The 27,997-nt window shown below is 41.0% G+C and overlaps 2 protein-coding genes across 3 annotated transcripts in view; both read right to left on the reverse strand.

The window, feature by feature from the left end:
• The window catches only part of ZNF385C (zinc finger protein 385C), a 285,730-nt gene that overhangs the window by 172,799 nt on the left and 84,934 nt on the right, over positions 1 to 27,997 (reverse strand). The window lies entirely within an intron of this gene.
• On the reverse strand, positions 25 to 27,996 carry C2H17orf113 (chromosome 2 C17orf113 homolog). The gene is made up of 3 exons (XM_069751793.1): positions 27,717 to 27,996; positions 24,736 to 25,335; positions 25 to 3,031 (listed from the first exon to the last, which is right to left on the reverse strand). The coding sequence occupies exons 2-3, from the start codon at positions 25,303 to 25,305 to the stop codon at positions 1,487 to 1,489; spliced, it is 2,115 nt and encodes a 704-aa protein (XP_069607894.1). The 5' UTR covers positions 25,306 to 25,335; positions 27,717 to 27,996; the 3' UTR covers positions 25 to 1,486.

The following is a 27,997-nucleotide window of genomic DNA, read 5'->3' on the forward strand; positions in this document are numbered from 1 at the left end:
AAGTCTGAAGAATAAAGGACAATTATAGGAACTTTATCTTTATTGTAAAATACTTTTCAGATCAGCAGCATTTTGGGGATATCTGTAAATCCCCTCTCACATATAACAGTCTCCAGGCGCTGTTGCAGCAGAGCTAAGTAAGTGCTTGATGTTCTGTTAGACCCTAGTACCCTGTAAACTCAGCACTTTGGTAGGTTTTGGAATAAACATGTTGCATCTTCATTTTTTCTACAATCCATCTTGTTTTAAGCTAATACCTAAGAGTTAACAACCATGTGTGTAAGAAACCTCCTTTCATTGCATATATTCATGCCTTAACGAGTGGAAGTTGCCATGTTGTATGTGTTCTGTTGGTGCATCGCTTTATAAGACGCAGTGCACCTATTGTACCAGTATGTCTATTGGACAGGTTAATTTTCTCAAACTGGTGGCATTAACTTTGACATTGTAGAAAATCAATTTACTGATATGAATGGGTCAAAATTTGATAAACCCACTTCTTATGAATATTGATTTCCCAAAGAAATCATTTGTAGTTTACACAGACAGAAACATGTTATGAAAGCCTTTTATTTTAATGTTTCCACTCTTCTAGAGTATATGGACACAGGCTAAGATTGTCAAAGTTGGAATTGAATACTGTAAAATGATATCATGAATTCTATTCTAATCTGTATGGTGATAAAGCGGATTTAAAAACTGTAATAAAAAGTGGAAAGACGTTTAGTGGAGAAAGGATACCTTGGCGCTTTATGCCCAACCAGGATATGGTTATGACAAGAACTAGGAACTAACTGACTTAAGTCATACAAACTTTGGTAAGAACATCAACTTATTAGTAAATTATATGTAAAGAAGAACATGTCCATGTGAATATAAAAAAAAGTTCACGTGATTGGAAATATATAACATACTCAGGTTTTCTTTTCACTTTCTGAGTTTTCTAAAAAATTAAGTTGGTCACATCTCACACCACAACATAATAACATGGAAATGGACATTATATTACAGATGTTAAAGATAATTTCCATAAAGCAAATTTGGAGTATAACGTCAGATCCTTATCAGGATAAGAGTCTTGCTTTTTGGAATGTTGAATAAAAATACTGAAACCAATATAGAATGTTTCCTATTTTTAAAGGGAACCTGTCAGCAAAATTTTACTAGTCAAGCTAGTGGTACGGATGTACATGTCCTAGCAGAACAAAGGGGATCCCTGCTTTGTAATAATACAATATGCCAGCATGGAGAAACCAGGCTTTGAAACCAAATGCAAATTAGCCTGCAATTTGCATGTGGTATCAAAGTTTGTTTTTTCATTGTCTTACTACAAATGGGTATCGTTTTTATCCCTGTGCTAGGTCATATAGAGCCATCTTGGTACAATCATCCTTCAAGTTCTCTCAACCTCTAGGATAAAAATCAAATAAAAGTTATAACCCGTTTTTTTTCTAGAAACGTGTGTAATCACATTGTGACTACTACTTCATACACTTTGGGCTCCCCACCTTCCATCTGAGACAAAGGACTCCGATTCCCTTCTTTTTTCAAAGTAATGAATTGCTTTAGAAACGTCTAGCTCATTAAGTACTGGTCCATCAATAGCAATTTTAAGAACATTGTTAAGGTCACCAGCCATTATTTCCCAATCACGTCTTTGCTTCTGCAGCTCTTTCACCTGACTTATTTTATCGAAGAGTACAGTCCCAAGAGGCATGACTAGAACAACAGCAGCTAAGACAGTAAAGTCAGGAAAAAGTTCATGCATCTCAGAGCTGGAATAGACCAGCTTCACACAAAGATCTCGAAAACTCAAGTGGCTAAGGCTGAACACAATACGCTTGAAGAGGGCAAAGTCATTTGATGCTCTTTCAGGAACCAAAACATGGGAGAAATACTGTAGAAGGAGCCGTAATTCCATTTCACCATAAGAACCAATGTCATCCAGGGAGGATGGGTAACTCTCTGGGTTGAAGACAACTGAAAAAGAGCTGATAACCTTCAGTACACTACTAGGAAATCGGTCCTGTAGGTTCTTGCACACGTTTTCAAGACAAGATTCTTTTATAAGTTCAAAGTCTTTCAATTGGGCTTGGGAGCAGTCAATCAATTCTACTCCTTTGTAGTAAAACCTGCTCTCACTGTCTTCATCAGGATACTCATTCAGCTCATTAAGGAACTCTTGAAAGTTCTGTCCATTTGTAGATTTTTGAGCTTGCAGGGTTGCATGTGATGCTGTTACTATTGGATTTATCATGGAGATATCAAGATCCTCGATCTGGAATAGCTGGTTCAGTTTTTGGAAGATGGGAAGTATATCAAGTAAAACCTTGGTAAAAGCCACAAACCAGAACTTTCTTAGCTCAAAGCACAGTCCACTGGCTATGGGAGACTTGGCAGATTCACTTTCAAGTAAAAGAACAAGAGTTGGCCAAGAAGAGTCAATGGCTTCGACAGCAGGCAATATGGACATCCATTGAACCATTCTTGCACTATTTAAGTCTATGCCACAGATGTTGAGAATATTATGCAACTCATTAAAGCTTTGATTTTCCCCATTTTTATTTCCATACAGTCTGTATACTGCATCTATAACACTTTCATATTTTCTTGCATATTCTACACTGGTAAAACTCTCACTCGGAAGCAAAGACCTTCTGTGTGAAATATTGTGAAACTCTGATACAAGTGGACAAAAAGATTTCAGCTGTTCACCAATACCATTTTGGCTATCTGCCATTAATGATGTACCATCAGTACTAAACCACGATACTTTCTTAGGTGGGATCTGAAAATCATTCAATATGTCTTTCACTTTGTCTAATATAGAAATGGCATTTCCTGAACGCAGCTCAAACTTGCCCAGGAATGAGATATACAGTTTTCCATCACATGGCGAGATGGATGTAGTGAGCACTACAAGACTTCGATGTTCTGTGATATCCATGGTCTCATCAAACACAAGCCCAATGAATGGAGAGTCTTTCAATCTCTTTCGATCTTCACTGTGCAGAACTTTAACAATGGCTGCCTGAATTGATCAAACATAAGAGTACGTCAATTTTAACCACTCAAACATCTACATGCTAAAAGTTAGAAACTTCACCAATTACAACACACATCTGTGTAATTACTATGTTAGGTACACATCCCTTTTTATATATAGTAATATAGGGCATCAAAAAGAATATGTACGGTACTTGTTGCGTTCTTTCTGGTTGCACATAAGTCACTAAGTAATATATCTCCCATTTATAGTCTTTATATAACTGATCATGCAATTTCATTTTAGTAAGGTTTCTTTTCATTAAACTTTAACCCCTTATTGACCAGGCCAAATTTTTTCAATCTGACCAGTGTCACTTTATGAGGTAATAACTCTGGATCGCTCCAATAAATCTCAGTGATTCTGAGACAGTTATTTCATGGCATATTATAATTTATGATAATGGTAAATTTAGGTCGATATGTTTTGTGTTTATTTGTGAAAAATGTCAGAAGTTTGACAAAAATGTAAAACATTTGACATTTTCAAACTGAATGATTATCCCTTTACACCAGATAGTCATACCACACAAAAACATTAATGAATAACATTTCCTACATGTCTGCTTTACATCAGCACCATTTGTAAAATGTTATTTTATTTCATTAGCATTTTAGGAGGTTTAAAAATGTAGCAGTAATATTTCATTTTTTCAAGGAAACTTTAAAAATTTATTTTTTTAGGGACCTATCCAGGTTTGAAGTGTCTTTGGGGGTCTTATATATTAGAAATCCTCCAAAAGTGATGCCATTTTAAAAACAGCACCCCCTAACATATTGAAAACTGCTGTCAGGTAGATTAACCCTTCAGGTGATTTTCAGGAATTAATGCAAAGTGACATGACAGGAATTAAAAAGTGTATTTTTACCTTCTAAATGTTGCTAACTTATGAACAGGTCCACATGATTAGCGACAGACTCTAAGGCCGCTGTTTGGTCGTGAATTGCAATGGCAAACATCAGGACCACACAGTCATGATTTAAGGGTACCGATGGAGATAAAGAAGAAGCCCCCACACTCTTAACCATTTATATGATGTAGTCACTATTGACAGCAGCATCTAAGGGGTTAAACAGATGTGGACGGTGCCAACAGTGATCGTGGCTGATGCAGCAAGTTGTCAGCTATAGTGTACAGCCGACAGCTACTGGATTGTCACCTGTATGGGGAGGCTATTCTCTTATATCTCAGATCAGTAAAACAATGTATTGGTGGTCACTAATTAATGGACCAGACCCAACCCGATCATATTCAATACTGTGCAAAAGTTTTAAGCAAGTGTGGAAAAGTGCTGCAAAGAAAAAATGCTTTAAAAATAGAATTGTTAATTGTTTATTTTTATTAATTAGCAAAATGCTAAGTGAATGAACAAAACAGACATTTAGATCACACATTTTGGCATAACCATTCTTTGCTTTCAAAACAGTATCAATTCTTCTATTTACACTTGTACAATGTCAGAGATTTTGCAGAATTTTAATACAGAATAAATTTGTAGCCAATCAGATGCCTCCATGATGGTATTGCATGAAGGGTGAGTATCTGCCTTTATTTCTCAGCATTGAGAACACCATTAATCCTGAACAAATCCCCAGGTCAATTGGCTTAAATACAGCATCAAATGAGCTAGGGCTTCACTGCTGCCTGTAGACACTTATAACTGTAAAACTCTCCAGACATTCGGGTGAACCAACTTGAAATCGTTTATAGCCAATTATTTCAAATTATGAATCCATCAGTCCAGAGCACCAGCTGCCATGTTTTTTTTTCTTCCATGAAGACCATATTTGGCCAGACTTTTCTGAAAAGTAGATGGGTATAATTAAGTCCCACCGGTTGTGACAGTTCTAAGGTGATGGCACTGCTGGACATCTTGTGATTTCAAAGGGAAGTAAGCATGTTTCCATGGTTGACCACTGTATCTACGGTCCTCAACGTTGCCCATTTCAAAAGAGCTTGAACAACGCATCTTGAACGCCCCAGTCTGCTTTGAAATCTTTGCTTGGGACTTTGATGATACAGTATAACTAGTTTGCCTCTTGTTGCTGTGCTCAGTCTTCACATGGTGTACGAACTGTGACATGAAACTGTCTCCCAAAACCTACCCTTTATTGAACAGACTCAGGGTATGTGCACACGTCAGGATTTCTTGCAGGAATTTTCCTGACAAAAACCGGACATTTCTGCCAGAAATCCGCATGCGTTTTTACCGCGATTTTACTGCGATTTTGATGCGGTTCTGACGCGTTTTTGGTGCGTTTTTCCCAAATGCATAGAATTGCGGGAAAAACGCAGAAAATCCGCAAAAATAATGAACATGCTCATTTTTTTACCGCAATGCGTTTTTTTTGCGGAAAAAAATGCATCCATGTGCACAAAACATGCAGAATGCATTCTAAATGATAGAATGCATAATGTATGCGTTTTTAATGAGTTTTTATAGCGTTTTTAGCGCGCAAAAAATGCGGAAAAAAACGCGAAAAAACCTGTACGTGTGCACATAGCCTCACCCAACTTTAAACCTCTTACATAGTGGTTTTTATTTCAGTTAATTACTGTGATGATCATTATCAACTATTTGGTACAATTAGTTAATTATACACCTAACTAAAATCCTGACTTTGTACAAGTGTACCTAGAAGAATTGATGCTGCTATGAAGAGAAACAGCGATCACACCAAATATTGATTTAATTATGATTTCTCTTTTGCTCATTCACTTTGCACTTTATTCTTTGATAAAAATAAACTACCAAAACTTCTATTTTTCAAAGCATTCTTACTGTGGAGCATTTTTCTACATCTCCCTAAAACTTTTGCACATTACCGTACATTTCCTATAGATAAAACCAGCCATACATACTACACTGCAGAATGAATTCTAGCAACTCTGACTATAATCACTAAGATAAGAAGAGCATTTCAAATAGATTTTTTAGTTAAATGAGAACTTCATTCCTTTATCTCTGCTCTTGCAAAAAAATTTTTTTTTCTTTTTAACTATTGACAACAAATCAACACTGTACTTGACCTATTTAAAGCCGCAGAGACGAGAGGAGTCTCAGATCTTTGCCTTGTTCTCTTTCCCATTACTGGGCATGCAAATCTCCAGCTGGCTGCCAGATTTAACTGGGCTCAGACAATGGCTCATGGCATCAGTACTGTTCTTTTTCATTTTGGTGCATGTGCTTTTCCTACAGAAAAAAAACCTGTCGGCAATGATGTGTGCTATGGCTTGAGGTGGCTTAGTGAGCTGGGCAATGATTAATTAAAGGCTATGGCCATTCCAAGAGAGTTTTCTTTTCTTTTATATAAAGGGCAAACATCCAAAACCCAATGACCTTTGAATTTGCCCTTCATTTTTATTGCATTACTGTGTCTTTCAGATATGTCCTGCGGAAAATTTATCTGAGCAGATGAGAGCTAGGCTACTGTACAAAATATAACCTTCCCAATGAATCCAATAATGACTTAGATAACCGGACCAATAAATCAAAATCTCTGAAAATGGAAGCCAATCGGGCTCAGATTGAATGTGAACACTCTAAAACGATCATATAGCTATACGCTCAACCCAGTGTTTAATGATTCCATATCTAGGGAAGACCAAAGTGTTTTTGTATGCTTTCTTAAATATAGGATAGCCCCATATTTATATAGGTTGTAGGGTCTTAAGGTACCGTCACACATAACGATATCGTTAACGATATCGTTGCTTTTTGTGACGTAGCAACAATATCGTTAAGGAAATCGTTATGTGTGACAGCGACCAACGATCAGGCCCCTGCTGGGAGATCGTTGGTCGCTGGGGAAAGTCCAGAGCTTTATTTTGTCGCTTGACCTCCCGCAGACATCGCTGAATCGGCGTGTGTGACGCCGATCCAGCGATGTCTTCACTGGTAACCAGGGTAAACATCGGGTTACTAAGCGCAGGGCCGCGCTTAGTAACCCGATGTTTACCCTGGTTACCAGCATAAACGTAAAAAAACAAACATAACATACTTACCTTCCGTGTCTGTCCCCGGCGCTGTGCTTCCCTGCACTGGCTGTGAACGCCGGCCAGCCGGAAAGCACAGCGGTGACGTCACCGCTCTGCTTTCCGGCTGGCCGGCGCTGACAGTGCAGAGGAAAGCAGAGCGCTGGAGGACAGACACGGAAGGTAAGTATGTAGTGTTTGTTTTTTTACGTTTACGCTGGTAACCAGGGTAAACATCGGGTTACTAAGCGCGGCCCTGCGCTTAGTAACCCGATGTTTACCCTGGTTACCCGGGGACTTCGGCATCGTTGGTCGCTGTAGAGCTGTCTGTGTGACAGCTCTCCAGCGACCAAACAGCGATGCTGCAGCGATCGACATCGTTGTCGGTATCGCTGCAGCGTCGCTTAGTGTGACGGTACCTTTAAGCTACAAGTCTGCAGTCACTTACTGTGCACTGTTAGGATTCTCCTGAGCTAGAAGCGGGTGGTAATGTGACTGCAAGTATGTGATATGCATACTCTCGGCCACATTCCAACTAGCCTGTTCCCAGCCTCGCTTAATACACATGCATTGAGTCGGAATGTGGTCGGGACTATGCATATTGTATACTTCCAGTCACATGATGTCCCGCTCCCGGCACCAGCGAATCCCCACAGCGTGCAATATACATGATGTGAGCATTCACAAGTCTGCAGTCACTTGTAGTTTAAGACCGGACAGCCCATTTGAGGCTGCTTTCACACATCAGTTTTTTGGTTTCAGGCTAAAACCGGCAAATTTGCAAAAAAACCGGATCCGGCGTAAATTGTGAAAAACTGATGCACCGGATCCGTTTTTTAGCTGGATCCGACTCTCTTTACTGGAGAGAGAGAGAGAGAGAGAGAGATTGATTTTCCCATGCCATAATCAAAAACAAAGCTTCTGGGCATGCTCAATATGTAAAAAACGGATTCAGAAGCCGGAAACGTTCATTCACACATCCGTTCCATGCGTTTATTGCCGGAAACGTCCCTTCAGGCTTTTTCGCCGCACAGAAAAAATGTTGCAGTGAACGTTTTTTGTGTCCGGCAAAAAAGCCTGAAGGGACGGATCCGGCACAAAACGGATGAAACGCATGTCCTTCAGGCACAATCCGGCCCTAATACAACTCTATGGGGAAAAAAATGGATCCGGCGTAAGAAAAAAAACGGATCCGTTTTTTTCAAAAACTGCCAGATTGTGCCTGAAACAAAAAACCTGATGTGTGAAAGCAGCCTAAGAATCTCATCAATAAATCAAAGCAGGGAGGAGATACAAAAAGCATCTCCCACTCTAGAAGAACTTGAATATCCATCTGCATTATGGTCACAGGCCAGTGATTTCAATGGAAACTCTTCTGCTAAGGTGATGCTTGAAAGAAACTGCCTGATTTGTCTACAGATGCTTGATGGGGCTGGGAGTGCTCTGGCAGTGGCCCCTCCACCCGCCCTGCCCTGTGTTTAGCTCAATGTTGGCAGACCCCTCAAACAAAACAGGATTTTAGTACCGTAAGTTGCAAACCATTTAAATTTGACACTTGGAAAACATGGAGTACATTTTAATAGCGGTTGCATGGGCATCAAACAATAAAGTGGAAGTTTGCATAAAAGTATAATTTCCATAATGAGGGCTGGAGAATACACATTTAAAGGACCTATTACTTGCCATAAATATGTCATTTTTTACCATGTGTAAATGCCGCTGTTCTCTCTAACATAGTTTTTCTTTTTTTACGGCGCCTCTCCCTTCCAGAGTTACAGAGAATACTGAGATTTGTATGATCTCACCCACACCACGGATTGTCAGCTTTCCCTGTATAAACTCACCCACATCACTGATTGGCAAATTTCTCTACATAAACCTGTTTACATCCATCTGCCAATGTATAGTGTACACAGAAAGTGACCAATCAGTGGTGGGGGCGGGGTTATGAATATACTTGACTACCTGGCAGCAGTTTACTACTCCTCTCATGATAATCTCCTGCTGATAAAACTGTGATTTTATAAAAACTACATCAAGCAGCACAGTAAGTAATATATATGATATACATTGTGCTGTTACTGGTGACATAGCACAAACCTGTTGACAGAGTCTCTTTAAACTCATGTTAAATAGTAGTCAGTACGCAGCCGTGATCATTCTGATTAACCCCATATAACGTTTAGCTGTTCTAGGAGGATGGCAAAAGCCATTGTCTGAAAACAGTTTACAACACAGCAAAGAAATCTCATTGTTGAAAATTTAATCGGGGGAAGGGTAAAAAAAAATTCTAAGACGTTAGCTATATCATGGAGAACTGTGAAGACAGACATCAAAAAGTGGCTTAAATTTGACACAACAGTGATATTACCTAGATGTGGACGTCCCTCAAAAATTGGAAAAAATGAAAAGACAAGAAGGAAATTGGTATTGGAGGCTACAAAAAGCCCATAGCAACATTAAATGAGTTGCAGGAATTTTTGGCAAGTATTCGTTGTGTACGGCTTGTGACAACAATCTCTAGTATTCTTCATAAGTCTGGCCTGAGGAGTAGGGTGGAAGACAGAAGGCTTAACTTAATAAGATAAACATCCAAGGCCTGCTATGTTTTGCCAAAACCTACATCAAGTCTGTCAAATGCATGTGGAAAAATGTGTTATGGTCTGATAAGAGCAAGAGTTTTGGGTATAATTCCAAAAGGTATGTTTGGCGTGAAAAAGAACAAAAACCCCCCCAAAAGAACACTATGCCCATAGTGAAGAATGCTGGACATGTAGCATTATGCTTTGGGGATGTTTTTCGACAGCTGGAACTGGGACTTTAGTCAAGCTGGAGGGATTTATGAACGGTTCCAAATATCAGGCAATTTTGCAACAAAACCTTCAGGCCACTGCTGAAAAGCGGAAGATGAATACAAATTTCACCTTTCAGTGATACAACGATCCTAAGAATGCCTCCAAATCAGCAAAAGAATGGCTTCACCAGAAGAGGATCAAAGTTGTGGAATGGTCAAGCCAGAGCCCAGATCGATATCCAATAGAAAATCTATGGTTGACCTGAATAGGGCGCTGTACACAAGGGTTTGCCTTGTCATCTGACAGATTTGGACAGCTACTGCAAGGAAGAATCGGCCAAGATTGCCAATTCTAGATGTGCCATGCTAATGAACTTCTATCCAAGAAGACTGAGTGCGGTAATAAATTCAAAGGGCAGTTCAAGAAAGTATTAGTTTATGGGTGTGCATATTTATGCAACCACATTATTTTAGTTCTTTATTTTTCTTTTCCCACTCGAAAAGATTTCAGTTTATTTTTCAATGGATTTGTACAGGTTATGGGTGACATTAAAGGTGGAAAAAGTTCTAAAATGATTCCCTTTGTATGATTTTCTTTACATGAGAAAAAGCTGGTGTTTTAACAGAGGTGTGTAGGATTTTTATATCCACTGTATACACAGGATAGCGGGGCCATAAATCAAGAACGGCTGAGGAACCCCTAAAAAATTGATACAATCAGGATAACAGAAGGAATTACATCAGATATGAAAACCTACATGTTTATGGCAAGTGACATCACTGGTCTTTCTGGGAGGCCTGACACTTAGGCCAGTCTCACACGTCCAGATAATTCCGGTACCGGAAAAATCGGTACCGGAATTATCCGTGTCTGTGTGTCAGTGTGCTTACGTTGAACATCAGTGTGGCACACGTGCGGCAGCCGTGTGCCGACTGAGGACCACACGGACCGTGCAGGAGACAGCGCTAGAGTTAAGCGCTGTCCCCTGCGTGCGGTACTGAAGCCGGTATTCATCCCTTCTTCCCAGCAGCGTTTGCTGGAAAGAAGGAATGAATAATCTTTTTTTTAAATTTATTTTTGTTTTTAAAATAAAGTTGCCGGTAATCTGTCCCCTCCCACCCCCTGTGCGCCCCCCCCGCTGGCATTAAAATACTTACCCAGCTCCCTCGGCGCTTACTTATTACAGTAATGAATATGCGGCTCCACCACTATGGGAGGTGGAGCCGCATATTCATCACTGTAATGTGCGGCACCACATGACCGCTCATACAGGACAAGCAGCGACGCTGAGAGGATGTAAGCGCCGAGGGAGCTGGGTAAGTATGTTAATGCCAGCGGGAGCGCACGGATCACACGGGCACTGACTGCGGGGAGTAAGGAGCGGCCATTTTCTTCCAGACTGTGCCCGTCGCTGATTGGTCGTGGCTGTTTTGCCGCGACCAATCAGCGACTTGGATTTCCATGACAGACAGAGGCCGCGACCAATGAATATCCGTGACAGAAGGACAGACAGAAAGACGGAAGTGACCCTTAGACAATTATATACAGTAGTAGATGTATATGTTTTGAAGAATACTTGGTTTTAAAACGATGTGTACAGTTGTATATTACAATGTGATTTTAACATGAGCTTTTACATAGAGAGACCTGCTGTATATAAAAGCTTATGTTAAAATCGCATTGCATATGGATGCCATACGGATGTCACACGGTTACTTGATGCGAGGAAATTGCATCATCCCTTAGCAAACGGATTACATATGGATCACTGGTCAGAGAACATTGGTGCAATTCTTGTCCATCAAAATGGGACCAATTTTTTTATACGTTAAGTGTGACCCCAGTCTTATAAGAACGTCTGTTCACCTAACCCCTTAATGACCAGGGATATTTCAGTTTTTGAATTTCCATTTTTTCTCCCCTTCTTCCCAGAGCCATAACTTTTTTATCTTTCAATCTATATGGCCATGTGAGGGTTTGTTTTTTACGGGACAAGTTGTACTTTTGAGCGACACCATTGGTTTTAACATATCGTGTTCTGGAAAAGTGCTGTGAAATTGCAAAAAAAAGTGCAATTGTACAGTTGCTTTTTGTTTTGCTTTACCATGTTCACAAAACTGACCTGCCATTATGATTCTCCAGGTCATTACAAGTTCATAGACACCAAACATACATGGGTTCTTTTTTATTTAAGTGATGAAAAAAAATTCCAAAATTTGCTAAAAAAAAATTTGCGCCATTTTCCGAGACCTGTAGAACCTCCTTTTCAGGATATCAGATTGGGTGAGGGCTTACTTTTTGTGCGACGAGCTGACGTTTTATTGATACCACTTCGGTGGAGATACGATCATTTTATTGCAATGTAACAGCGACCCCCAAAAATGTAATTTTGGCATTTTTAACTTTTTTCTCCTTACGCCATTTAGCGATCAGGTTATTTATCAGATCGGGCGATTCTGAACGCAGCGATACCAAATATGTGTAAATTATTTTTTTATTGTTTCATTTTGAATGGGGCGAAAGGGGAGTGATTTGAACTTTTATTTATTTGTAAAAACATTTTTTTTTACTTTTTGAATGCTTCAATAGTCTCTATGGGAGACTAGAAGCTGCAGTACTTTGATGGCCTCTGCTACACACAGGCGATGATCAGATCACCTGTGTGTAGATGAAATGCACACTTATTACGAGCACCGACCATGGGGCGGCGCTCATAGCAATCTGGCAATAACAACCATAGAGGTCTGCTGCAGACCTTTGGTTCTCATGCCAACCCATCGATCATGTGACGGCGTCACCGATGGGCGGGATTAGTGACACGTTTCCTGTAAGCACAAGTTAAATGCCGCTGTGAGAGATTGACGGTGGCATTTAGTTACCAGCTGCAGGTGGATTGCGATTCCACCCGCGGCTGTTGCGGCACATTTCAGTTATATAGATCAGTTGTCATATGTCCGGCGCTGAGCCCGCACCTTTCCAAACAGGGGGATTCCGACATGCACGCACTATTACGCCACGTGTCGGAAAGGGGTGAAAGAGAAGCTGTCATCAGCTTTTTGCTACCCCATCTGAGAGCAATATGAAGTATGGACAGATTCCATACCGATTCAAGTGATGTATACCTTAATTGGATTCTTGCTGTAATTTTGATAAAATCACTTTTTTATCTGCTGTAGATCTAATGAACTCTGTATAACCCCAACCACATCACTGACAGCTTTCCGTGAACACTGTGCATAGGCAGAAATCTTACAATCAGTTGTGTGGTTGCACAAAGCTCATGAATATGAAGGACTACATGACAGCAGGTTTACTAGTCCTCTTCTGATAATCTCCTGCTAATAAAACAGTGATTTTATCAAAAGTACAGCAAGCAGACCAGTAAGTGACACATCACAGAAATCAGGGACTCTGTCTCTACATTATCTCTACATTATCCTGCTCTTAGATTATGTGGCAAAAATTAGTGACAGATTCACTTTAAAGCAAAAAATGCCCTTCGTCTACTAGGTCTCACCGTAATTTTTCCTTTAGAGACGTCCTTTGAAGGTAATAAATTCTGCAGACTGCCTTTTTATGGAGATTTACTTTATGACTCTCCATGGGGAGCTAATTTATATCCCACAAGCTGTGATAAATAGCAAATCAAGATAGCATTTCATTTCTCTCAACACTTAAGGTAAGAATCTTATAATACCATCTTAACTCTTCAAGTATTTTCAGGAGACTCCTTAAAATTTAAAGCCTTATTCCTCCAGGTGGCTTGAATAGTAGTAATGCACATTAACCAACAAAGCCCGAGTGGAAATGAGCTTTATTACTATTACAGAGGCTAAAACTCAGATTGTATGATTGGAAAGCGCAGAAAATTTGCGCTAACACTATTCACATACATTTTAATGCTGCGGCCAATTTCTGTTTTTGTGTTTCCGGTTTTTCCTCCCCTTATTCCCAGAGCCATAACGCTTTTATTTTTCTGTTCATATAGACATATGAGGGCTTGTTTTTTGCTAAACGAGTTGTACTTTTGAATGACACCATTCATTTTACCACATAGCGTAGTGGCAAAATGAGAAAAATAAATCTAAGTGCAGAAAAATTGTGAAAAAAAAATGCAATTCTGACATTGTTTTTTGGGAATTGTTTCTATGATGTACATTTTGTGGGAAAAGTGACCTTGCAGTATGATTCTCCTCATCTCTACAATTAGGGTGATACCCAACTTTCCAATTTTTGCATTATTTTAGTGGTGAAAAAATATCAGAATTCACCTTCAAATTTTTTTTTTGTTGTTTCGCCATTTTCAGAGACCCGTAACTTTTTTTATTTTTCAGCCAAAGGAGCTCTGTGATGGCTTATTTTTTTGTGGAGCGAGACAGTGTTTTTATTAATACCATTTTGGGTAGATGTCACATTTTGATCGCTTGCCACAGGCTTTTTTGTGAAATTGCGGAGACCAAAAAAGGTGACTATGGCGCTTTATTTTTTTTTTTATAGTTTACGGTGGTTACAGATCGGGTTAATTGTTTTTATATTTTTATAGATTGGACATTTCTGAACACAGCGACACCACACATGATTGTATTATTTTTCCCCTTTTCCTCATAGTTTGTAAGCTTACGAGCAGGGCCCTCACTCCTCTTGGTATCTGTTTTGAACTGTATTTCTGTTATGCTGTAATGTCTATTGTATGTACAAGTCCCCTCTATAATTTGTAAAGCGCTGCGGAATATGTTGGCGCTATATAAATAAAAATTATTATTATTATTATTATTATTATTATTTTTATAATATCAGTATTTTCAATGGGGAAAACAATGGGGTGATTTGAACTTTCAGGTTTATTTTTTTTTTATATTTCTTAAAACTTTTTTTTACTAAATACTAAATGATGCGATTGTCCGATCGCGTGTGCATTGCTGCATAAAGCAGAAATCATGGTCTACTTTGAAGCCTGGCCACAGGTAGGATTTCATAAGAAATGGAAATGTTAGCAGCAGGTCCTGGCTGTAATACACACCCAGTTCCATACACCAGCTTCCGACATGCGCTGTACATGTACGGAAGATGAAGTGAAGGGGTTTTCATCTTTAAACTTTTACTTTTTTTCTGCCTTTGATTTGAAATATAACCTTGGTGGACACACTGCTGCAGTTTCTTAAAACACTGCTCCAGGGTTTCTTTTTATTTCAGAGCTGGAGTGGTGCCCCTATTATACTTACCAGCTGCTACTATAGGTTATCAGCGCCGCTCCGATTCCGTGCCGCCATCTTGTGACTGTAACTTCTGGCTGACAGCAAGTCAGAGGTAACAGTCACAAGCTCTCAATGTCAGTCTATGGGAACCTCATTCTGTCCTTGTTCTGGCTCTCATAGACTGACAGTAGGTATGGAAAGTATTCGGACCCCTTTAAATTTTTCACTCTGTTTCATTGAGCCATTTGGTAAATTCAAAAAAGTTCATTTTTTTCTCATTAATGTACACTCTGCACCCCATCTTGACTGAAAAAAAAACAGAAATTTAGAAATTTTTGAAAATTTAATAAAAGAGAAAAACTGAAATATCACATGGTCATAAGTATTCACACCCTTTGCTCAGACACTCATATTTAAGTCACATGCTGTCCATTTCCTTGTGATCCTCCATGAGATGGTTTGACTCCTTCATTGGAGTCCAGCTGTGTTTAATTAAACTGATAGGACTTAATTTGGAAAGGCATACACCTGTTTATACACTGTGTTCCAAATTATTATGCAAATTGGATTTAAGTGTCATAAAGATTTAATTGTTTTGTTTTTTGTTTGTCAAATAAACTCATGGATGGTATTGTGTCTCAGGGCTCAAGGGATCACTGAAATCAATCCTAAACACATGTGATAATTAGTTTTCCAGGTGATTCTAATTAAAAGAAAACTACTTAAAAATGATGAACCACATTACTAAATCAGGCCACAGTTCCCAAGTAACATGGGAAAGAAAAAGGATCTCTCTGCTGCCAAAAAGCATAAAATAGCGCAATGCGTTGGTCAAGGGATTAAAACATTAGATATGTCCGGATAACGTAAGCGTGATCATCATACTGTTAAGAGATTTGTGGCTGAATCTGAGCACAGATGTGTTCGTGCTGATAAAGGCATAATGAGGAAGGTTTCTGCCAGGCAAGTTGATCGGATTAAGAGAGCAGCTGCTAAAAATCCATTACAAACCAGCAAACAGATATTTGAAGCTGCTGGTGCCTCTGGAGTCCCTCGAACCTCAAGTGTAGGATCCTTCAAAAGCTTGCATTGGTTCATAAACCTACTATTCGGCCACCCCTAAACAGTGTTCACAAACAGAAATGGTTGCAGTGGGCCCAGACATACATGAAGACTAATTTTCAAACAGTCTTGTTTACTGATGAGTGTCGAGCAACCCTGGATGATCCACATGGATGGAGTAGTGGATGGTTGGTGTATGGCCACCATGTCCCATCAAGGCTGCGACATCAGCAAGGAGGTGGAGGAGTCAGGTTTTGGGCCGGAATCATGGGAAAACAGCTGGTAGGGCCCATTAAGGTTCCTGAAGGTGTGAAAATGACCTCTGCAAAGTATATAGATTTTCTGACTGGCAACTTTCTTCAATGGTATAAAAAAACAGAAACGTGCCTTCAGGAGCAAAATCATCTTCATGCATGACAATGCACCATCTCATGCTGCAAAGAATACCTCTGAGTCATTGGCTGCTATGGGGATAAAAGGAGATAAACTCATGGTGTGGCCACCATCTTCCCCTGACCTCAACCCTATAGAGAACCTTTGGCGTACAATCAAGCAAAAGATCTATGAGGGTGGGAGGCAGTTCACATCAAAACAGCGGCTCTGGGAGGCTATTCTGACTTCATGCAAAGAGATACAAGCAGGAACTCTCCAAAAACTCACAAGTTCAATGGATGCGAGAATTGTGAAGGTGATATCAAAGAAGAGTTCCTATATTGTAACTTGGCCTGTTAGGATGTTTGGGAGTTAAATAGGTTTTTTGTTCAGTGAATGTGACTTCCTAAGGCTTCTTTCACGTTTCTGTCTTTCTGCTACCGTCGCAATACGTCAATTTTTGAAAATGCAGGATCTTGCAAAAAAATTTGCAGGATCCTGCATTTTCCCATAGACTTGTATTGCCGACAGATCGCGCCATATGGCCACACGTTGCGTCCCTCGTGCACTGGTTGGGTCGGGTTTTGGCGGACCGTTGTCACAGAAAAATGTTCAAGGGAACGTTTTTCTGTACGTCACATCCAGTGTTTCAGACTGCGCATGCCCAGCAGGAAATATCGCTCTCACAATCTTTCCTCACCCTGCAGTCTGACGGGAATGTGAAAGCACACACTTCCGTCAGTACATCACGCCGACACTTTGTGACGGCCCCGTACCGACGGAAATGTGAAAGAAGCCTAACGCTGCAAATTCCACAAATGAGCATTTTCAGTTCTTTAAAACATATCAAATGTTTAGAAATTCTACTGTGCCTAATAATTTGGAACAGTGCATTTTGAGTTTTTATTCATTTTGGAGATTATACTATTATCATAGGGAGGTTTCTTAAATAAAATTTGATGTATACTCTAACGGGTGATGACTTTTATTAGACTGACTGTCATTTGCACCAACCATTTAGGAAAATCCGAGAAAAATGTCATTTGCATAATAATTTAAGACATGGTGTATAAGACCACTCAGCTCACAGTGCATATCAGACCAAACGAGGATCATGAAGTCAAAGGAACTGGCCAAGGAGCTCAGAGACAGAAATGTGGCCAAGACAGATCTGGCCAAGGTTGCAACAGAATTTCAGCAGTACTTAAGGTTCCTAAGAGCACAGTGGCCTCCATAATCCTTAAATGGAAGAAGTTTGGGACCACCAGAGGTCTTCCTAGACCCAACCGTCCAGCCAAACTGAGCAATCGTGGGAGAAGAGCATTGGTGAGAAAGGTAAAGAAGAACCCCAAGATCACTGTGGCTGAGCTCCAGAGATGAAGTAGGGAGATGGGAGAAAGTTCCACAAAGTAAACTATCACTGAAGCCCTCCACCAGTCAGACATTTATGCAGAGTGAAAACACAAAAATTGAGCTTGACTTAAGTTGGTACACATGCAGCACATAAACGCATGTTCACAGTGGCCACAAAACATATAAAACCTACAAGAGAAAAAATTAGCAAAAACCCTGCTGTAAATAAGTAAAAAGCAAAAAGTGCATCTAAATAACAGTTCTAAAAAAAGCAGTGTTTTTGCTCATTTTTTCTCTTGTAGGTCTTTATGGCAGAGTGGCCCGACAGAAGCCTCTCCTCAGTGCAAGACATGAAAGCCTGCATAGAGTTTGCTAGAAAACACTTGAAGGACTCTCAGACTGGGAGAAATAAGATTCACTGGTCTGGTGAGACGAAGTTAGACCTTTTTTGTGATAATTCTAAGTGGTATGTGTGGAGAAAACCGGGCACTGCTCATCAGCTGTCCAATACAATCCCAACAGTGAAACATGATGGTGGCAGCATCATGCTATGGGGTGTTTTTCAGCTGCAGGAACAGGATGACTGGTTTTTATTGAAGGAGACATGAATGAGGCCAAGTACAGAGATATCCTTGATGAAAACCTCTTCCAGGGTGCTCTGGACCTCAGACTTGGCCACAATGACCCTAAGCACACAGCTAAAATAACAAAGGAGTGGCTTCAGAACAACTCTGTGACTATTCTTGCCTGGCCCAGCCAGAGCCCTGACCTAAACCCAATTGAGCATCTCTGGAGAGACCTGAAAATGGCTGTCCACCAACTTTCACCATCCAACCTGACGGAACTGGAGAGGATCTGCAAGGAAGAATGGCAGAGGATCCCCAAATCCAGGGGTGAAAACTTGTTGCATCATTCCCAAGAAGACTCATGGCTGTACTAGCTCAAAAGGTGCTTCTACTCAATACTGAGCAAATGGTCTGAATACTTATGACCATGTGATATTTCAGTTTATCTTTTTTAATAAATTTGCAAAAATTTCTACATTTCTGTTTTATTCAGTCAAGATGGGGTGCAGAGTGTACATTAATGAGAAAAAAATTAACTTTTTTTGTATTTACCAAATGGCTGCAATGAAATAAAGAGTGAAAAATGTAAAGGAGTCTGAATATTTTCCATACCCACTGTACATTGAATAGTAATCTCCGGCTCACCCAGCAAACACTGGAGGGATCCGGCAGGTCACAACCTGCAGAAGACGGAAGTAGCGCTGATAAAAAGATCAAGATGGTGGCTTGTAAATATATTACTAGGGGCAGGGAACTTACATTTGTGACACTACTCCACCATAAAAACATACATAAATAAAAAGCTGGAGTGGTGCTTTGAAGTGTACATCTTTGCAACCAACTGTTAAAGGCATTGTCCAGGACTGAAGTATGGATGGCCTACCTACGAGCTCACTGCCAAAAACTGCGCTTTAACTTGCATTCAACTGAATGTGAGATAAAGAGTAAGGCCTCTTTCACATTTCCGTTTTTTACAATAAGTCACAATCCGTCAAAATGTTGAAAAGACGGATCCTGTGCAGATTGTAAAAAACTGATGCACTGGATCTGTCTTCTTGACGGATCTGTAGCGTTTTCCCAGCGATCTGTAGCATAGCTTGGAAAACTGATTGACAGGTTGGTCACACTTGTCAAACATAGTGTTTGACAAGTGTGATCAACATTTTACTATTGATGCTGCCTATGCAGTAAAAAGATATAATGTTAAAAATAATAAAAAAAATTAAAAATCTTGATATTCTCACCTTCCGGCAGCCCCCGCAGCGTTCCCGATGCTCGCGATGCTCCCGTTCCCAGAAATGCCTTGCGAGAATGACCCGATGATGTAGCGGTCTCGCAGCATCAATAGTAAAAAGAGAGAGAGCGAGAGAGAATTTCCCTGACGGGAAATTCTTCCACGCATGCTCAGTTTCAAAAGACGGAACCCGTCGCTGGATTCCTGCTTTTGACACACAGCGACGGATCCTGCATCCATAGGCTTCCATTATAGCCAATGACGGACGGTGCAGTGCGATTTTCTGACGTGCACAACAAACTTTTCTATGTGCGTTGTCTCCGCCCGACGAACAGCAATTTTACGACGGATCCAGTGCACGACGGATGAAAAGTGTGGCCACCCGTCACAATCCGTCGCTAATACAAGTCTATGAGAAAAAAACGGATCCAGCAGAAACATTTGCTGGATCCGTTTTTTTTTTTCACAAAACGACGCATTGTGACGGAAAAAGAAAGACGGAAATGTGAAAGAGGCCTAATACTTAGCGGTAGCCATTAAGCAATGTAAGGAGCCACTATGATCCTCCATGTACATTGCTCAGTTCCAGCTGCTATTGCTGCACTTTTCAGCTGATCTGTGGGGGCGCTGAGTGGTGAACCCCCATCGATCTTATAAAAGTGACCTATGCATTGGAATGGAGAGATCATCAGTACTTCAGTCCTGGACAACCCCTTTAATATTCCAGAGCATTCTGCTAATTTGTGTCTGGTTACAGGTTACAAACACATGTAGTCTCATCCTGCAATCATAAGCTCTTTTCCATCATCTACAATCTCTAGGTTAGAAAAATAGTGGTTAGAGTGATTAGAGTACATACAGGTTGGTTTGCAGTCTGTTACCATACAGACCCTCACGTCGGTATAGGAGGGGTCGACACAAACTGATAGGATATTTTTAAAATGAAAATTATTTACCATGTTGATTTTTTTTTTATTTTAGATGGCTGCAAAAGTATACACCTTTTTACTAGAGCAAAAATGTCCTCTGGTCATTGAACGAGGGCCTAAAAGGTACAACAACCACTTATCTGGGAAGATCCAAACAAATGTTTCTTGCAAGACAATGAACAACCAGATTGCATATACATTATTTGCACAATTTGGCTGTCCACTGAAGGGAACCAGTCAGCACATTTTAGTACCCCACACTGATCTAATCTGTGTCAGGTCGCTTAAACGCAGATCATTTCCGTACCTTTGTTGTTTACAATCTTTGACTTCATTCCCGTGCAATCACTTTTCCAATTTTTGTGTAAATACGCTGCAAGTGCAGATGACATTGCCATACACCTACAATTCTTCAGCCTCTCTTTTTCCCCACCCACCACCGTCATCTGGTCACTGAATGATAGGTCACTCTTATCTGGGTGACCTGCCACCTCCGCTGACAAACTTGCGCAGCCACTGTCATGCCATGAGGTGACGTATGCACAGCCAAATCCTGGTTTTCAAGTCCAGACTATGCATTATTCAGACAAGAGTGACTTGACATTCAGTGAAAGGAGACCGGTGGCGGACGAGGAAAGAGGGAGAGGCCGGTGAGCTATAAGTGCAGGGCCAACCCACCCGCACCTGTAGCTCATTTACATAAATATTAGAAAAGTTATTAATCAGCAATGGAACAAAGGACTGAAGAAACAAAGGTATGGAAATAATCTGCATTGTAGCGACCTAACACATAATTAATCAGTTGGGGTACTAAAACATGCGGACTGGTCCCCTATGTGTTATAGTGGCAACGCTACGCAATGAGTACCATGGTATGTAATCAACCTTGGTTTAGCACAACTAACATTAATGTGGTGCTTATTACATCTGTATAAGCTGTCATGTTATGCGTCTGTAGAGATGATCACTCCTCTTATCCTAGATTAGGAGTCAATTGTAGGAAGAGAGCGCCTGGCCTTTTACAATTCTTTCCAATGCCAGTTGTTTAAAACTGATATCTTGCCAAACTAATGCTACTTCCCTGGTGTGGGATCGTTAGATTACTCGAAAAATAGTTATCAAGAGTGTGGAAAAGCTTTACACCTTAAGGCCTCTTTCAGAGGTCAATGTGTCAGGTGTGTGTGTTGACAGGTTTCATACGTAGTGGAAACATTTACACATACAATTGAATGGGTCTGTGCACATGTCAGTGTGTTTCCACGGACCGTGTGTCCGTGGGCAAAATACAATGACATGTCAGTTTTTTTACAGCAGCACAGGCCGCAAAACGTCACACACACATATGACACACAGGGATGTCATCAGTGACACATATCGGTGCCTGAGAAACGGCGGTACAGTCAGTGCTGTTCCCCGATGTCGGGTGCAGAACAGTCAGCCCGTTCTGCTGGTGAACTTTGCGAGCAGGGGAGAATGTTAAGCGTTATATTCAACTAATAACAGCAAGAGCAGGCGGCAGCTGAAGGGACTACTACTCCCATCAGCCTAGATCTGCTGCCGCTAATAACAGTGAGAGCAGGCGGCGGTATTCATCAGCCACCGCTTGCGCTATAAGTAAATAAAAAAACTGGTTGGGTAACCCTGTATTTTTGATAACCAGCCAGGCAAAACTGAAAGCTGCGGGTTGTAACCCTCAACGGTCAGCTTTAGCAAAACTGTTAATCAAGAATAGAGGGGTCCCTCATGCTGTTTTTTTTTTAATTATTTAAATAAATAATTTAAAAGAATTGCATGGGGTCCCCCCCTCACCTTAGTATTGTCTGGTGACATCAAGCCCATGGCTTAGTAATGGAGAGACAGAGGTGAACTCACTGAGCTGAAATGTGGTGAACTCAAGTGACTTTCTCACGGTGCTGAGGTTACCGTAGTTCAGCTCGGCTGGGAACGCAGCCTCAGTGACCCGCGGTAACCTTGATGAGGTCACCGCTGTTCACTGATACTACTCGCAGCAGTTCATTCATCAGTGGTTCTAAGCCTGGAGGGTCGCATCTTGGCACTGTCCAGGTTGAAAACTATTTATCCCCAGACATGGGTTACAACGTGGGGCAGAACGTCGAACAGTTGAGGGATATTGTTGTTTTTTTATTTTTGTTTTATTACAGGAGACGTTGGCTTCAATGGAATGGGTGTTAGGTGAGTATAACTGTGTTTGCTATTTGTGATTTCAAATAAAAAACTTTATTCTGGCTGTGTCTTTATTTACTATGTAACGATAGGATTACTAATGGATAGGTGTTTTATAGACGTCTCTTCATTACGAAGTCGTGGGCTTGATGTCACCAGACAATACAAAGGTAACATCAACCCCACAAATATTACCCCACTTGCCACCGCTACAGGGCAAGTGGGAAGAGCCGGGTAAAGCACCAGAATTGGCACATCTAATAAATGTTTCTGGACAGCTGCGGGTTGTTCCTGTTTTTAGGCTGAGGGGGGCAATATCCATGGCCCCTTGCCAGCCTGCGAATACCAGTCCCCAGCTGTCTGCTCTAGCAAGGCTAGTTGTCAAAAATGGAAACCCCAAGCCATTTATTTTATTATTTAATTAAAAAAACAGCGTGGGGACCCCTCTCTTCTTGATATGCAACATTCCTGAAGCTGACTGCTGAGAGTTGCAGCATGCAGCTGTGAGTTTTGCCTGGCTGGTTATACAAAATACAGGGGAACTCATGCCGTTTTTTAAATTTATTAAAAGAGCAGGCGGCAGCTGATGAATACTTCCACCAACCACTGCCTGCTGTCACTTATGAGCAACAGCAAGTGTAGGCTGATGGGTGTAGAAGTCCCATCACCCGCCACCTGCTATCAGTTGAATATAACTAACATTCTCACCTGCTAGTTTTGATCGCAGCGAGGGCAGGGGAGAATGATGAGAGCCATCTTCAGCACCCGGCGCCAGGGAACAGCGCTAAGTGTACTGCTGCTTCCCAGGCATGTACATGTGCCTCAAGTATTACATACACGTACACACAGACACAGATCTCCGGTACTGGAAATATCTGGATGTGTGAAACCGGCCTAAAGCAGTGTTCCCCAATTCCAGTCCTCAAGAGCCACCCACAAATCATGTTTTCAGGATTTTCTTAGAAATTGCAGGTGTAATAAGGAAATCCTGAAAACATGATCTTTTGGTCGCTCTTGAGGACTGGAGTTGGAGGACACTGTCTTAAAGAAAGCCTTGTCACCAGGTTTTCCTACCTCATCTGAGAGCTGCATAATGTAGGGGCGGAGACCCTAATTCCAGCAATGTATTACTTACTGGACTGCTTAATGTCATTTTTATAAAATCCCTGTTATGTGAATGTTGAGCTCTGTATAACCCAACCCTATCACTGATTGGCAGATTTCTATGCAATATACACAATGCCACCAATCAGTGGTGGGGTGGGATTATACAGAGCTCATAAAAAATAATGCTCGACTACCTGGCATCAGGTTTACTAGTCCTCCAGTGATAATCTCCTGCTGATAAAGCAGTGAGTTTGTCAAAACTACCACAAGCAGCCCAGTACGTCGCACATTGCTGTGATCAGGATCTCTGCCTCTACATTATGCTGCTCTCAGATTAGGTGACAAAAGCTTAGTGACAGATTTCAGTTAATATTATTAGTTCCTGATAAATTGTATTGTCACTGATAATGGATATCTATTTTTCAAATTATTTGGGTATGTTCACATGGGGCGTAAGTGCAGGGCAATTGCTGCAGAAGAGTATTCGGGGCAAAATTGGTGGATTTTTCAGTGGATCATGCAATGGAAATGATGTGACTTCTCTCTTTGCATTGGGTCAAAAATTTGAATTTGAGCATAACAGTTTTATATACCCGAAAATGAATGTTCTAGTTTAATTGCCACTGTAAGAGCTCAAGCACTGGCAGACACAGATAGGAGATGGCCCCTGTGTAAGAACAATGAGTGGGCCCTTTGCAGTCCAATAGCCCATCATAATGCACATTTCCACCTGCTTTGGAGGTGGAAATGGGTCCAGTTTTCTCTTTGGCCCCTGTACGGTTGCACAGGTTGCACCAATGATTGCCCCCGAATTCAAGCCTTCTATGCAATTATGTGTGGATACATCATTTTTAACAGGCCAACTAGTCCTGGAGACTTCTACTATGCTAACATGCTGTGGATCTAACTGTACACACCTGCATTTCTCTTACACTGCTTGGATGGTAATATTCATTTTGCTCAGAAGACAACAGAGCCTCACAAAGATTAAATTTCTGCAGCTCCAGCAGGGACGGAAGCTTATCACTCGAGATACCATCCTTTGCCATGGTGTAGACAGTGGTCAGAATAGATATCTTAGACGGATCCATCTCAGCTTTGATGACGGACTTTAATTCTTGGTGGTACTGCATTTCCATGGCTAGCTGCTCACTGTTCACAGCGAGCGCCTGTCTATGGGCACCGGACGTCACATGACGTAGAAGTGCATGCCTCTGGAAATTGTCCGTTCCTACAGTGAAGGCATTCTCTGCTTTGCCATGCTTGTTCTTTACAAGAGCCTGTCGACACTCCATACAAAACATTAACTTTCGTTCATAATCAAATTCCAGCCATGTGAACTCTTCCTTCCAGTGCTCGTTGAAATACCTTTTACATTTCTTATTGGAGTTTGAAGTCTCCCCTGCTGGCTTTTTTCCAGGGGTCACCATGCTCCCGCCGCTGCCCATTGTGAAATCAAACATTAAGGGAGGGTTGAGGTTGTCCATTCTGCATTACACTTAGCAAGTAGCTCAAGACTGGTGGATGAAAGAGATAAGGGGAAAGATATTAGGGATCGAGTATAACGGTCTCCTACAGCAGGTGTTGATGGACATTTTGCTCTACATTATTTTGACCTGCTTTGAAAAGGTCAACATTCTCCTCCAGAAATGCCGGTAATCCTGATTCTACCACTAATGCATTCAAGTAGACGTTCTCATTAATTCCTTCGAATATTGAGGCAAATCTTAGCACTAACGAACCTGATCTATGAGGATCTACAAAATGGTTCCTCACTTGTTCACAAATTACATTATTATCTTAGTCTAGCACATACCCTTGCCTAGTACAAACCATTTCTATAAGTGTGGTCATATACAGTAGACAAATGACCGTAGAACATATAAGTATGAAAGTGTTCTGACTCTCCCCCGACAGTAGATGTCATGGCACAGAAGAGATGGGCATGTTGGATTTTAACATGCCCAATCCTTTTCTTCCCAGAGGAAATATGCTGCTGTCAGGTGTGTAGCAGCAGCTTACAAATGAGAACACATGCACGCTCAGACAATTCCAATGTTAGGAGGAACAGCTATTGGCTGAATGATTGCTTGACCAAAAGCTATGTTCGGGGTATGTGCACATGACGTCTTTTATATGTGGGTGAACCCGTTGTGTTTTCCAAAAGGGAGGCGCATCAGGAAACGCTCACTTTTTTTTCTCCTAAAGTGCCTTTTTTTTCATTGTTGTTGTTTCTTGAGTGCTTTTATTTATTTTTTTGCTTTAGGCTTTTTTTTTAGCTATTCTATTGCTTTGTATTAAAAATAAGGTTGAGCGGACACTTGGAAGTTCGGGTTCTGGTAAGCACTGGACCCGAACTTTATTCCAAAGTTTGGATCGGGTACCAGAGCTGTACCCAAAGTTTTGATTTGTCTAGTCCGCGTTCGGCGATTAGCACTGGACAGAACCCCTAACGTTTAAGTTTGGGTTCGCTCATCTCTAAGTGTAAACTATAGAGTGTCCACAGTCTAAAAAACGCCTGACGAATGGCTAGCCCACAACATTTAATCAATTGACATCTTTGGAAATGTTAAGTGGTTAAAAGATGTTGAAAATACTGAACATATAAACAGCAACTCTTTACATATAATATGCATTTGTTCATTCTTTTGAGTGTTTTTTTCAGGCGGGTTTTGGAGCAGTCCCACCAGAAAAAGACGTTGTCTGCACATATCCAAATGTGTTTGCGCATCTTAACATCTGACTAAACTATTATATTAAACGTTACAAATTATCAGCACATTATATACACAATCCAATTACGTGCCTACAATTCCAGTCTGCACTTCTAGCGAGTAGCAACTTATTACAGGACTAATTTACTCTTCTCAATGTCACTTACGGCAATTCTATACAGAGACGACACACTCACTATATATGGTCAATAGTAGAATGGGATATACGGAGAAATCTGCTGAACTGCTGGCCAAGGAGATAGTCATTGGATAGTGTTTTTTTCCTGATGTAGTTTGTTCAACTCTGCAAAGTGTAGATGAATAAAACTACTCTTTGCTCATCACCATCATCGCCATTGGATATCTTCTCGACCAGCAGATTTATCCCTATATCCCTTTCTACTATTTCATTTACTGCTGGTTTTATTCCAGCATATGGAACAGCAGCAGCCTGTATCTATAGCTACATAGGATTTGTGCCAGGTGGGCAATACCATACTAACTATGCTTATTGCCCAGGTCATGCCCTATTGTGCGCTTTCTGTTACTTTTTAGCTATACAAGTACGTATGGTCGGCATTGTAAGCTTCTACGTGGAAATGTGAAGTATTTAGGGTCCCTAGCGACAAGACTAATGCTACAGACATTATCAAAACTCCAGACCCTTAACAGCTATACAATATGAACCTAAATAATAAAAACCCATCCCTTTTCTCTATTGTCTCAAGAATCGGGTCGATGTTTTGATGATTTGTGCCACCTATTGCCCGACATCAAAGGTCGATATTTGGTGGCACCGAGAATGACCGTTGATAGACGAGATCAGGTTGTACAGTGAGTGGCACCAATTGGGGCATATTACAATGCAATTGTGTTAATTTCTACAAAATGTGGGCTGAGTGGCTCATTTATCACTTGTGAACGGTCAGAGATAGGGAGTGAGGCATGCAACTGCATCAAACTCAGTAGCCGCAGCACCCTATTTATTAAGACGGGTGCTACTGTTGGGATATTTAGTCGCCTGGCATCTCCTATTTGCCCCGTTATGTGTTCTCATGAGATGGAACAGCTGTCCTACAGACATCATGCAAAATACCCATTAATCTAGTAATGTCAGAAGCCATTCATCCTGCAGATTGTAGACAAGTGCACGATGCTGCCATATTCCTGCTGCACATACGTACCCTGCTGACAGAGCTGATGCTGGAGGAACTTTGCAGGCGGCAGCAGATTACTGAGCACACTGTCCGCTACTCCATCTCACACACAAAGAGGTCATGTCTCTGCCAGCCACAGCTGCTCCTCTTCCCTCACAGCCCCAGAGCCACTGTTCAGCAAGCACAGACGCTTTACCACTACACACAGCAGCCAGCATTGGGGAAACAATGCTCTACAGGCGCTGCAGGGAGACCCAGAGACATGGGAGCAGCCATGATGTCTGTGTCCGTCTGTGCCCACTATTACT

The sequence above is a fragment of the Ranitomeya imitator genome, chromosome 2 (assembly GCF_032444005.1).
Source record: "Ranitomeya imitator isolate aRanImi1 chromosome 2, aRanImi1.pri, whole genome shotgun sequence".
NCBI classification, from domain to species: domain Eukaryota; kingdom Metazoa; phylum Chordata; class Amphibia; order Anura; family Dendrobatidae; genus Ranitomeya; species Ranitomeya imitator.